General features: G+C 28.0%; 1 protein-coding gene across 1 annotated transcript in view; it reads right to left on the bottom strand.

Moving 5' to 3' along the window:
* The window catches only part of LOC119599729 (protein spaetzle 3), a 38,111-nt gene extending 26,876 nt beyond the window's left edge, over positions 1-11,235 (bottom strand). The window contains exon 1 of the mRNA XM_037949627.1: positions 9,685-11,235. Within this exon, the coding sequence (XP_037805555.1) occupies positions 9,685-10,714 (1,030 nt within the window). The 5' untranslated portion in view covers positions 10,715-11,235. The remainder of the gene's footprint in view (positions 1-9,684) is intronic.
* Positions 11,236-15,186: the final 3,951 nt, after the last annotated feature.

Genomic DNA, 15,186 nt, shown 5'->3' with positions numbered 1-15,186 from the left:
TTTTTTAATTTATGTGACTAACTTTAATGATTAAAGGGGTTTGTTTTATTATTTATTAAATATTTTTTTATTTTTCTAGTAAAATTTTTAAACTTTTTTTTTTGATTTGCATATTTTTCATTTTATTCAGTACATAAATTGTGTTTGATTGTTTTTAATTAAAATTGCTACTAATAAATAAATAAATAAACAGTATTATAGTTAAACTTTATAATTTATTGTTTATTTAAATATTCACATACACACACATATATGGAAAACTGAAATGTAAAAGGGTTCATACAAAATTAAAACTTTAACAAAGAATACAGATCAGACATCGAATATTAACATGTTTAAATACTTAGTACTAATTTTTTCGAAGAGTAAATTTTTAGTATTAAAAGTACTAACTTACATTTTAACATTTTAACATCAGTCTATTGATTAGAATACAGTACCTCGTTTCTAGGGTTCTATAAATCGACTTTCGAATAATCGAACAATCGACTTTTTGTCGAAAAAAACCGAAAAGTCGAAGTCGACTATTTTGTTCCAAAAAAGTCGATAACTCGACTATGGTCTGTGAAAAAAAGTCGAAAAGTCGACTTTGTTAATAAAAGTCAATAAGTCGAAAAAAGTGGAAAAGTCGAATAAAGTCGAAAAAAGTCGAAAAGTCGGAAAAGGTCGAAAAAAGTCGAAAAGTCGAAAACTCGAAAATTGAAGAAAAAAATCAAAAATAGTCGGAAATATTAAAAAAGTGGAAAAAAAAAGTCAAAAACTCTAAAATAGTCGGAAAAACTCGAAAAAAGTCAAAAAATAGTCGAAAAAAATCGAAAGAAGTCGAAAATAGTCAAAAAGTCGAAAAAAATCGAAAAGTCGGAAAAAGTCGAAAAAAGTCGGAAAAAGACGAAAAAAGTCGAAAAATCGACTTTTCATAAAATGCAAAAGTCGAAAAGTCGACTTTTAACTAAATGAAAAAAGTCGAAAAGTCGACTTTTCGTTTCAAATATAGAACCCTACTCGTTTCCGTTTTTTTCTCGAATCGAGAAAAAACTTAAAATATAATATGTTCTAGTATATTAACTAGTTTCTTAACTAGTCTCTTGACTAGTCCAACGACTAGTCTATGGACTATTACCTATTCCAGTCTATAGAGTCTATTTACTAGTCTGTGGACTAGTTTTTTGACTAGTCTATGGTCTAATCTATGAACTAATCTATAGACTAGTGTATGGACTAGTATTTTGATTAGCGTATTAGTCTTCTTTTATGAACTAATATATTAACTACTTAGTCTATGGATTTGTCTGTAGACTAGTCTATTTATTAGTCTATGGATTAGTTTATGGATAAGATTATGGACCAGCAAGTAGACTAGCCAATGTTCTATTCTATTGAATAGTGTGTTGACTAATCGATAGATTAGCTTAAAAACTAGTCGACGGACTATTGCTGTCTACTATTATCTATTTATGGACTACCCTGTTGACTAGTCTACCATATACTAGTCTATACAAGTGTCTATATACTAATCTATATTAACATCAATCTTTTCACAAGTCTATGTATGGACTAGCCAGTTGAATAGTCTCTTAACTTGTCTATTGACTAGTGTCTTGTTTAGTCCCTTGACTAGTCTATTGACTACAGAATAGTCTATGGACTTGTGTGTAGACTAATCAATTGATTAGTCTATAGATTATTTTATAGTCTAGTCAATGTTCTAGTCTACTGACTAGTCTATTGACTGGTCTCTTGACTAGTCTCTTGACTGGTCTCTTGACTAGTCTCTTGACTGGTCTCTTGACTAGTCTCTTGACTGGTCTCTTGACTGTTCTTTCGATTGGACTTTTCTGTAGACTAGTCTATGTAAACTAGACTAGTCCATGTAAACTAGTCCATAAACTAGTATATATAATAATCCATATATAATCAATGTTCTAGTCTACTGACTAGTCTCTTAACTAATCTCTTAACTGGTCTATAGACTAGTCACTTGTTTAGTTTCTAGACTTGTTCAATGATTAATCTATCGACTAGCCGAATGACTATTTTATGAACTATTTTTTTTTCTATGAACTATGAGTCTGTAACTATAACTAGTCTAGATCTTAGTCTATTGAATAGTCTATGAACTTATCAATAGACTAGTATATGAACTAGTAAATTGCTTAGTATATAGACTTGTCTTCTTTTATGAACTAGTCTATAGACTTGTCTGTATACTAGTCTATTGATTAGTCTATGGATTATTATATGCACTAGTTTATGGACCAGCAAGTATTCTAGCCTATTGACTATCCTAAAAACTAGTCGATGGACTGTTACCGATGTTGATTAGTCTGCCATATACTAGTCTATCTTTTGACAAGTCTATTTATGGACTAGCCAGTTGACTAGCCTATAGACTATTTTATGAACAATTGCATATTCTATTCTGTAGATTAGTCTTTTGACTAGTCTGTTTACAATTTTTTTACTAGTCTACTGTCTATTGTTTTAATGTCCGACCCGTTTTAATTTCAGTGGACTATATAATCACTCGTTGATTGCATAGACATTTAATATGGTGTGTGAGTATATGTGATTTTTTAAATGTTAAAAAAATTGTATTTTCAATTAACTATTTTGCATTTTATAAACTTTTAAAGTAAAGCGAAAACAGCGGAAGATATTTTTCGTATTTTTTTTTTATTCTTTAACATAATATAACTATTTTTTATATAGAATATAGTATATAAAATGAAATAAATAATTTATGCACAAATATGTATCTGTAACATTTAAAACATTGTTGTTTTTTTATATTTAACCCTTAAGTGGCAGGGAGAAAAAAGAATAAGCAAATTGAAAACCTTTAAATAAAAAGAGGTGTGTAAAAAGATTTAAAAAATAAGAGATGAAGTGTGAATATACAAATATCTTTCAGAATTTGGGAGACTGAACATTTTTAAATCTTAGGGATTTTTAAGAATTTGGGATTATTACATAAGTAGTCCTGATTTGAAGGTATTATAAGGCATAGGTACTAGTATTGCTAACACCATTCTGTTACTGCCAATTCGAAACATACATATTTTAACTTATTTTACAAATGTTTTGTCTATGGATTTAGTTGAAATTTAAAATTTTCTCTGAGTTTATTTTCCTAATCTCCCAAAGGGTTAATTACAATTAATAGCTAAGTATAGTTAGTTATGAATTATTACCGCTAATTACAAAACTATTTTTGCTCTGTTAACAGTTTCATAAATATCAGTCTTAAGCTCTGAAGGCTTAATAGCGTTTAATTATTCATTACACATCACTTAGTCATACCTTACTTCAATCAATTTACATTGATTTTTCATTAATTTAAAAAAAAACCTTTTAAAAATGCAATTTTATAAATGCAAGACATTGATTTGAGCTCATCATACTATTTTAAGGGGCTTAACCCCAGCTATAAAATATGTACGTCAAAAATTCTCGAGACAAAAATGTTTTACAAAAATATTTTCTTACAAGAAATTGCAATTAATTAATAAATTTATATTTTAATATAATTGAAAATAATTGTTTAGTTTAAACAATCAATTAAAAATTGTAAACAATTATTAAGTGACATTGTTGGAAATGCTGCAATGTTGTTGTAGTAATTAACTAACGGATCAAACTTGATCCTCCAACTTCTTACGCTATACCAGATATCTCTCATAAAAAATATTTCTCCAACATGAATTTTCATTTTGCTTAATTCAAAAAAACGTTTCCTGTGAACAATTTAATTTAAATCTTAAAAAGTTGTTAAAAAAGCACATTCACATTAAAAAAATGTCGTAAAATTTTTCAAATATTTCACGTTCCATTGACACTTTATAAAACACGAGATTACGAAATAATTTATGGTATAAAAAGATGTGTGGAGTTAAAGTACACGTATGTATTTTAATTTATAATACAATTTTATTAAGATTATCTATTAAATCTAATTATTTTTTTTTTGTTAATTATTTTCGTATTTGTTTATTTTTTATTTTCCTAAGTTTGAGTTTTGCAAAATTATTTTACGACACCATTCATTCTATTTAATTTAATTTTATTTGATATGTATGCGATTTTTTTTGATCACGATTTCAATTAACATTTTTATTTTTATAGCAAATGAGCAGTAGTTATTTTTTCAAATAAATTTTTTGTCACCATATTAATTTGCACCTTATAATATTTAAGATTATGTATAGATTTTTGTTAAAAAATAACTTTTGGTTAAAAAAAAAAAATACACTCAGTGCCATAAGTAGAGATTTGAAATACAGCGAAGAGCTCGTAGGACCAAATAATTTGCCAATTTTTGAACGGATTTGTTTATAATGTAAAAAATTGAAGGTATTCTCGAATAAGTTTGTTTGAAGCAACTAAATAATTGTTAAAGTAAAAAATATTTTATTTGACATAAACATTTCAAACGTTAAATCGAAAACATTCGATTACCAACAAATTTAGCTGTTACTAAGCTAGAGTTTAAAATATCTATCTAGACTCAACCCAGACATTTATAATAAATGATCTGTTACATTTTAATCAAAAGGCGGTTATTCAAAGCATATTTGTAACACATACACATACATACATACCAACCATAATAAAAATTATGCAAATATTTTTATTAATATTTTGTGTTTTTTTATTTATTTAAAACAAAAACTTGTTAGTGACAAAAATGCACTCAGTACCGGCGACAATCAATTGACTAAATGACTGACAACTGTCTGAATACAGATGGGGTGCAAAACAGTTAAAAATAATTAAATTAAAATAAAACAAAAAAATATATACAAATGTTTGACAAAAAAAAAAAAAGATTCATTAAACAAACACAATAAACGATGAGCACTTTAAAACAAATCAACACACAGCTCAAACAAACAAAAAAACTTAATAAATTAAATAAAATGTATTAAATAATTTTTAGAAACAAACATCAAGCACTTTTTCAGTATAAAATTAGTAACCAGTTTTGATTTTTTAAAATAAATAAATATTTATATGTATAGATAAAAGAGTATGAAATGTATCAGAAAAAAAAAACAATTTGTTTAAAAATTTTATTTGAAAACTTGTAGTTGCCAAAAAATCATGCAAAATAAAATTTTTAAGGCAAAAGTCAACAATAATAACATTAATAATAAAATAGCAAAAAAACACAGATTGACAATATCAACAGAAAATAAAATAGCAGCAATTAAATGCAAATATTTTTGTTCATATTAAACTGACTCAGGTATTTGGTCAGTAACTTGTATTTAGTAGATAGACAAATTGTATCCAATGACAACAAATAGTTAAATTATATTTTAAAAACCCCAAACATTTGCAACAAATTTAAATCGCTTAGTTAATTGTTTTAGCTACAAATTTGAAACTGTCTTCCTCTTTTATGATCTCATATTAAAAACGCTAATTTAAAAACTTAATGTTTAATTTGTTTCCATTAACTAAAAACGTTTATGTGGGTGGTCTTTCAGTTTTAGTTTGATGAAAAATTTTAATTAGTTCAATGACGTGTGTTAAACATAAATAAGTTAATTGATAATTTTTTTTAAAAATATGCAAAATTATTAATGGGTTTTTCCATTAATTATAGAATGACAAATTAAATTATCAAATGTTTATTGCTAATTTGATATTTTTCTTGTTTTTATGATTTTTTAATAGAGTTGTTAAATTTTTTGGCAAGAAGTTAGATTTCACATTTTAAATGTTGTAGTTCCGTAAGCTTTTAAGCCTAAAACGAAGTTTTGGCTGTGCCAAATCTAATACATCTACCGATCTCCAATGTATTTATGCATAAACAATACACTCTCATGAACATAGAACTGAACTAGAACTGAACTAGAACTGAACTAGAACTGAACTAGAACTGAACTAGAACTGAACTAGAACTGAACTAGAACTGAACTAGAACTGAACTAGAACTGAACTAGAACTGAACTAGAACTGAACTAGAACTGAACTAGAACTGAACTAGAACTGAACTAGAACTGAACTAGAACTGAACTAGAACTGAAACTGAACAGAACTGAACTAGAACTGAACTAGAACTGAACTAGAACTGAACTAGAACTGAACTAGAACTGAACTAGAACTGAACTAGAACTGAACTAGAACTGAACTAGAACTGAACTAGAACTGAACTAGAACTGAACTAGAACTGAACTAGAACTGAACTAGAACTGAACTAGAACTGAACTAGAACTGAACTAGAACTGAACTAGAACTGAACTAGAACTGAACTAGAACTGAACTAGAACTGAACTAGAACTGAACTAGAACTGAACTAGAACTGAACTAGAACTGAACTAGAACTGAACTAGAACTGAACTAGAACTGAACTAGAACTGAACTAGAACTGAACTAGAACTGAACTAGAACTGAACTAGAACTGAACTAGAACTGAACTAGAACTGAACTAGAACTGAACTAGAACTGAACTAGAACTGAACTAGAACTGAACTAGAACTGAACTAGAACTGAACTAGAACTGAACTAGAACTGAACTAGAACTGAACTAGAACTGAACTAGAACTGAACTAGAACTGAACTAGAACTGAACTAGAACTGAACTAGAACTGAACTAGAACTGAACTAGAACTGAACTAGAACTGAACTAGAACTGAACTAGAACTGAACTAGAACTGAACTAGAACTGAACTAGAACTGAACTAGAACTGAACTAGAACTGAACTAGAACTGAACTAGAACTGAACTAGAACTGAACTAGAACTGAACTAGAACTGAACTAGAACTGAACTAGAACTGAACTAGAACTGAACTAGAACTGAACTAGAACTGAACTAGAACTGAACTAGAACTGAACTAGAACTGAACTAGAACTGAACTAGAACTGAAATAGAACTAGAACTGAACTAGATAACCGAAGGTTTCGATAACGTGCCTAGGTATTGAACGAACAGAGGGGCAAAGCTAAATCTTTGTTTGCAGCTAGTATTGTATGTATGTATGTACGTTTGGGATATTTTTTGTTACATATAAATACCCTACTGTTTACACTACCATTTATTTGAAATAGCTCCCCATTGTGCGGTCAATTAAAATTGTTAGTTTTAACTTTCAATGAATTTAAAATACAAAAATCCTCTGTAATATGCATCTTTAAATAATATAAAATCTGTAAAAAGAAGTTATAAATCAAAAGTATTGAATAATTTACATATTGATAAACTTCAATTCACCATAAAAGTGTTAAAATTGATATAGTAATATTCTTTTATTAAACAATTATATACAATAAAAATCATTCTCCTCTCAAAAGTATTGTATTACCACTTTTTTATTATTTATTTTATAGAAAATACTATAAAAACAGATACTAAAACCAATATAAGAAAATAAAAATTAATGTTTTACAAGGTCAAAGAAGGCCTGTAAAACAATTTAAGCACAAGGTCACACAAGACAAGGAACATAACATCATCAATAGTAGATCAAATCATTTTTTTCTTCTTTTTTTATTAAATTAGGTTAAAACTTAACCAAGTTTTTGTTGTGGGTCAAATTCTCTAACGTTGTTAAACATCTGATACATGTTGTTAAAGATTAATTATTAAATAAAATGATGTTGACGTGTTTTAACTAGAGTTTATGAAATTTTTGTGTTTTTGTTTTCTTCTTTTATTATTCAATACTTTTTTTTATTAATTTTGAATAACTAATACCGGAATAACAACAAATATTAGAAAAAGACCGGAATTTAATAATAATAAATATACAACAACATTTCAAAAAGTAAGAAACAACGGAAAACTTGTTGGTAAAAATTATTAGTACAATGTCATACTCGACGCATTGCTACGGTTCCATGATGAGTATGCCTTCAAAAATGCAGCCAAATATTTATAATTTATTACTTTAAGTTTAAAAAGAAATATTTTTTAAAATATTTGAAATCTTTATGATTCTAATATTATATTTTAGATTAAAAACAAGAAATTATTTATTTTTATTTATAATTTTGTATTGAACTGTAGATTTAAACCGGTAGCGATTGAGATATTAAAAGAGTTTTAAATTCTTTGAAAACGATTGCAAAGTAACGTATACATAGATAGGTATGTATCTGTAAACAATGTAAGATCACTCGAATCGCTTTTGTTTAAAAATCGTGGGGTTTCAAAGATGAAACCCGATTTAGGTGGCGGGTCATAACGGCAATATCGGCAAAATCTATGCTGAGAATTTGTTCTTTACAGAAAATTTTCTATATATGCGTTTGTTATATAGAAAATTGTGTTTATTTTGGTTTGTTAGATAGAAAAGTATCTCTATATAAGTATTTTCTATAGAAAATTGTCATTATTACTGTTATTTTTATGAAAAATTTTTTCTAACAGTTTTTTAAAATTTTTATACATAAAGACGAAGTGATGTGGCAACTCTTTTCAATTTGTCTGAAAAAAGTGGCAACACAGTTATAATTTTTTAAGAAAAACATACGTTTTTGATTCGGCGGCGGCGTGGCTTGCCAAAACTTGGCCGGCGACCAGCCGTCGCCGATTTGAGCCGAGATGGATTGTATTTCTGCTACAAACCTGTAAAACCTTTTTTGATAAATTGATTGTTTGAAATCCATGGACTTTATGTCATTTTGCTCACAAACGTTGTAACACTTTTGAAATTGTGATAACGTCTGCGGACACTATGACTCAACTCAACACGCCACCTCCGATTTATATAGTAGATGTTTAGAACAAAATATCGTTCTCACTTTTATGACTTTAGAATGGCCTAATTTATTGCCCAATACAAAAATCTTGAATTTTGAGTTATGACAGTCTAGTAGTAAATTAATGCAGATAGGAAAAATCTACAAAACTTATCTATTTGGTTAACTACACTATCACTCACATTTCCTAGTTAAATTTACTGAACCTTTATAAAGTTAATTTCATAATCAGACCCACTGTGCAGAGTATGTAATCTTTTCTTAAGTACATTTATGTGATCTTTAAATACAACAAAACAATTTATTTTCATTTGTTGCTTTTGCCTTTTTTAAGCCGCTATTTTTGGGCTTAAACTTTATAAAAACATAAATATCAACAAAATTATTAAGAAATTATCCAATGACACTTGTCAGCACGAGATGTTTGAAATAATTTATGTTTAAATTTAAACAAAAAAGTGCTTGTTAAGCGAGTACGAGATGTTTTTTTCGATTACACATAAATTTATTGATTTATTAATTGTCCGTCTGTCTGACTGTTTGTTTATATACAAGCCGCCCGGTTTTAACAAAGTGTCAAATGACTTTTGGGGTCTTAAGTCAACGGAAAAAAATCTCAAATTGTTTAAACAGTTCTCACTCTCTATCGGGTATTAGTCATATTTGTTAAAGTTGATTGCTTTTTAACTGTACTTGTTAGTAGTCTTTCCTCTTACGTAGTTGCAGATTTTGACGTATTTGAAAAATTCTTTAGACATGATTTATACATTTTAAATTATTAGACAATTGATGAAAATAGTTTGAATGAATAGTTGTTAGTTTAACTGAGTAGCAGCAGCTCATCTTTAAATTCAAATAAATTTTGTAATAACAATAAACAAAAAAAAAAAACCATTAAACGCTAGAGATTTCATAATTTGAATGATAATTGCAAAAGAAACTTTTAAAATTAAAGAAAAATTCATGGCTAAAATTACCTTTATTAACAGTTTCCCCATGATCTTCTGCATCATAATAGTCCTCTTCTTCACCCTCCTCCAAATCATAATCTAAAACAGCATGTACCCGTGTCTTAGAACCTTGGCCCGCCTGTACTCTAGTAAAACCAGGCGGTCTATCGGGATAGGGATCATTTGAACTAGAATCGTTGGGTGTAGGTAAACCTGAGTTATCAGCCTTATTACCAGATGCAGTGGCACCATATGTGGTAGCTGGTGTCTCCGCTTGATTAGGGGGTACACCATATTTAGGAAAAGTTTGTGTTGTAGAAGGGTTTGGGACTGATGGGACAGCAGCAGCTGTATTTATACGTTTCGCTGGTTGTTGTTGTTGGGGAGTAGATGGGAAATTATTATAAAATTGTGGTTGTTGTTGCTGATGATCTTTATTAATATTGTTATGATTTTGAGTTGGAACTGTTGGAAATCTAGTGTAAGTACCCTCACCATAGGTGCGTGTATTTGTATTTGCTGTAGCGGTGGCTGTGGCGGTAGCAATTGATGTGGCCGTTGCTGAGCCAGATGATATAGCAGTTTTAAAAACATTATTGTTGTTATTGTTAATATTTTGTGTTATATGTTGTTGCTGCTGCTGTTGATGATGTTGAGTATTAATATGACTAAATTGCTGATGATGTTGAAACTGTTGTTGATTATGAAATTGTTGCTGTTGTGTATTTCTGGCTCCTGGCGGTGGTATGGGGGGCAAATAAGTATTTTTACGCCTACCATTATTGTTGTTATTATTACTGTTGTATTGATAGGAAGTCTGCTGCGGTGGCGGTTGCTGAGGAGGAGCATAGGGATTATTTTTGTAAAAATCCGAACCCGGTGGTGGTGCACCATTATCAGTGGGCTGCTGTTGATGATCGGCCGGTGAGTAAAGTAAATTATTTGTATTGGCAGCCAATTGTTGGTGTATGGGATGTAAAGGGGATACTGTGGCACTCCAGGGAGCACCCGACTGGGCCAAAGCCCCAAAGGGTAAAGAAAAGTTTGTTAAGGCCATTTTTAAATTGAAACTATTTTAAAACACTTAAGCTACACTTTCCATTTTCAAACAGAAAACAGGTTGCTGTTGACAAAAACAAAAGATTTAAGAAACAAACTTTTCTTTTCTTTTTTGGATTTTGTAATTATATTTTTTCACTACTTTATTTGTTATTTTGTTTTAGAATATTGCATAAATTTTCTCTTAATTATTTTTATAAATAAATTATTTAAACATAAGAGAGCGCCAACTAAATAAACAAAAAAAACAGAAAATCACTAACTTTATTTATTATTTAATTGCTTTTGAATTTGCTTGAAAACACTTCTGGTTTTATTTATTTATTCATTTAATTTTTTTCTTTTTTTATTTGTTTTATATTAAACCAACGTGAGCGCGCGCGCCTCTGACGTTTTATAAATTTATTTTATGAAGGTTTTTTTTTCAACTCAATTCAAAATTTATTGATTTATTTAAATTTATTATTACTTAACTTTTCGAGCGCTTTAACAACCGTCTCAAGCGAGTTATCGCCAACGACTAACTTCCGAAGGGTTTTGCTTTTTAAAGCTTTACTGTTTTTTTAAACAACACTATTCACCTACAATTGACAATTAAAAACTATTTGTTGTTGTGCTCACACACGTTACTTTTTTTGAAAATTTCATTAACTCTTTTTTCTTCTACACACACTTTTTTCTAAGTTTTCAATATTCAAAAGTCAATTTATAAATTGTTCTTAATTATTCTCTCGATTCTGAAATGCTTATTGTGTTAGGAACTCAAAATTAATTTCAATTTCCGTATATTTTATTATTAAACTCTTTAAATATTGAAAATTTTTAACGGTTTATTGTTACTCTTTTCGCTCAGTTTGAAGTTGTTTTATTTATGCTCTTCACCTCTGTGTTGACTAGTGTGGTGAATTTTGATCAATCGATCGTTTTGATTGTATGTTGCTGTTAAAGTTTGATTTTAACAACAATGTAATGTTGTTGTTTTTTTTTTTTTTTGTTGATAAGAATCGTTATTAAAAATGTCTTGCAATTTTTAGTTTTCTTGAAATTTATCAAAAATATGTTTTTAAATTAAATGTCAATAAAAGATGATCATTTAAACATTTGACAAATCAATTGAAGCTTTTAAATTATCAGTACAATATTTTAAAGTTTAGATCTATGTTAAGTTAAATGAATTTTTAATATTTTCTATCCTTATATAAATTTTTATATCAAACTAATGCATTTACTTAAAAACTTTATTAATATTCATAGCAACTATAATAGTGTTATTTCCCAGAAAACTAACAACTTTATTTCTATTACAAATTTAAATAAAAAATCAATTGTATTTTTTATATCCTCTTCAAAAGTTCAACATTTGAGTTTATTAAACCACATTCGTCATAAAATCGCGCAACTCAATTTAAACGATACAAACCACAAAAACCGCAAAACATTTTATTTAATTAACTGCAAAAAATATAAATTAATGATAAGAATTTATTTTATATTATTTCATTTTTATAAGTCCGTTTTAAACAAAAAAAGATTTGTATTTTTAATCCGTCAATTTTTTTCCTCATAAACCGATACACTTTTCTTACTACAAAGAAATTTTTCATCTTATTATTCCATCCATACATATTAATCTTAGCACTTGTATCTGAAAAAAAAAAAACTTACAACTGTTAGAACAACTAAATAATTTCCAATGATTAATCATAAAAAAACCTGGGGAATTAAGAAGAATGGAAAAAAATCAAATAAAAAAACAAGTGTCAACAAATGTGTTGATAGAAATGGATAAAAAAATATAAATAATACGAATAATTTATAACAAAAATGACGTTACTAGTTCGACTTAAAATAAATGATTGAATGTTTAAATAAATACAATAAATTTAATTTACATAATGTAAAGGCAGTTAGCTGTTTGTATATAAATGGCGGAAAAATAGCGTAATTGATATACATCTCTAATTAGTAGATCATACAAAGTATTTGTATTTGTTTAAAAGCTTTTTTTAGCAAAAAAAAATAAGTGGAACAAAAAAATGTATTATAACACCCTGTGACAATTTTGAAGGAAAGCTTTCACACATAGAACAGTTGGTATGCATATGAAACTAGATTCCATTTATAGCAATTCTGCGTACTCCGATTTTTATAATCAGCTCTTATGTCCTTATAAAAGGACTTCAAAGTTTAAAGGACTTACAATTTCAAACGCATATTTCAAATATTTATATGTGTTGTATGATGCTAATCTTGGTATCAAATGAAAGCTGGGAGTCAGTACATTCTATCTATATTATTTATTTGATTCACTTGGATAAAAAAATCTAAAAATAAATCAATTTAAAAAAGGCTAATATTCGAAACAAAAATTTTTAACTACACACAGAAAACAGATCGATAGGAAATCGGTTTCCATTATAAATATTTGGTAAAGTTAATTAAAATTCTATCGTTCATATTAAAAAACTATAAATATGAGTGATTTTCTATGTTAAGAACCGAAAAATCATGATTGTAATCAAATTATGGCTATAAAAATTTCCGAATTGGTAATTTCAACCGAATTGTATCTTTTGTGAAATGGTTTTTATTAATTCAGTAAATACAGCAGAATTTTATTTAGCATTCAAACTTAAGAATTCTAAATATTAGTAGTTGTAATCGAAAAATTTGTTAAAGAGAAAATTTTGAGTCAAATAAACCACATACCATCATTGCAACTAAATATCAATTATAAATACTTAAAAATTCGATTGTGGTTAAAGAACATAAATAAATTCGATGTTTCCAACCGATTGTTGACATTCACAAAAATAATTATTAAAGAAAATAAAAGAATTGTGAATTATGTAAAAATATTTTAAAAAATAAACGGAATTGCGGCTTAATTTTAAAGGATTTAGGTGAAAAGGTAATGTTCAACATAAAATAAAGTTTGTACTTAGTTGCTTTTAAGATTTTTAATGCGTTTGCAGGAATAAAAGCAAGGAATCCAAATCTCCAATGAAATTCAAATCATCCAAAGGAATGTTTTGCAAAAACTAAAGGAAAATCTTTTTTTACGACAAAAATAAAGGTCAGGCATGTAATGTATCCCAAAATCTGATGCAAGAAGTGTTTTATAATTATTTTTATCTGTAAACATTTATATTTTATAAAATTTTATTGTATACAAATAGAATCCACAAATATGTGTATAATAAATAATATTTCAAGTAGTAATACTGTTAGTTTCTATTTATATTACCGAATTTCATTTTGAAACTATTATGATTTCCATATATTCTATATTGCCAATCGAATTTTTCAGTCATCCCAATAGAATTATGGGATAGTTGTGGGAACCGACTAAATTCGATTGGAAACAAATTCGGTTACCACAACGAATCTGTTTTCTCTGTGTACTTTTTTGTGACAAATGTTCGTTAAGCTCCCATTTCTTTTTCAATCCCTATAGACTAGACTATAGACTAGACTATAGACTAGACTATAGACTAGACTAAGACTAAACTATAGACTAGACTATAGACTAGACTATAGACTAGACTATAGACTAGACTATAGACTAGACTATAGACTAGACTATAGACTAGACTATAGACTAACTATAGACTAGACTATAGACTAGACTATAGACTAGACTATAGACTAGACTATAGACTAGACTATAGACTAGACTATAGACTAGACTATAGACTAGACTATAGACTAGACTATAGACTAGACTATAGACTAGACTATAGACTAGACTATAGACTAGACTATAGACTAGACTATAGACTAGACTATAGACTAGACTATAGACTAGACTATAGACTAGACTATAGACTAGACTATAGACTAGACTAGACTATAGACTAGACTATAGACTAGACTATAGACTAGACTATAGACTAGACTATAGACTAGACTATAGACTAGACTATAGACTAGACTATAGACTAGACTATAGACTAGACTATAGACTAGACTATAGACTAGTCTATAGACTAGACTATAGACTAGACTATAGACTAGACTATAGACTAGACTATAGACTAGACTATAGACTAGACTATAGACTAGACTATAGACTAGACTAGACTAGACTATAGAATAGACTAGACTATAGACTATTATTTCCTTCAAAATGCTTTTATAAAAGATTGTTTTCCAAATACTTTTTAAAGCAAGAGCTTTTCCTTAACATGGTTATTTTTTGGAAAAAAACTTTTCACCAGAACTTTTTAAACAATAAGTTTTCCCCAAAAAATCTTAATAACGTTTTCATTAAACATTTTTTTAATAGATTTGTTTTGCTTCAAAAACATATCGGGAACGAGCTTTTTCAACAAAGCTTTTTCTTAAAAAATAATTTAAAAACTGTTCTTATCCTAAAATTTTTTATATAAAAACGTATTTTTTGTTAGAAAAAAGTTAAACACTTTAAAAGGTTTAAAAAGCTTTGCCAAAAAAAAAAATAAAAAGAAA

The sequence above is a fragment of the Lucilia sericata genome, unplaced genomic scaffold (genome assembly GCF_015586225.1).
Source record: "Lucilia sericata isolate MDLA Ls3-8-SP2 unplaced genomic scaffold, ASM1558622v1 Contig000087F_arrow, whole genome shotgun sequence".
Classification (NCBI taxonomy): Eukaryota; Metazoa; Arthropoda; class Insecta; order Diptera; family Calliphoridae; genus Lucilia; species Lucilia sericata.
This window is presented reverse-complemented; position numbering and strand designations above follow the sequence as displayed.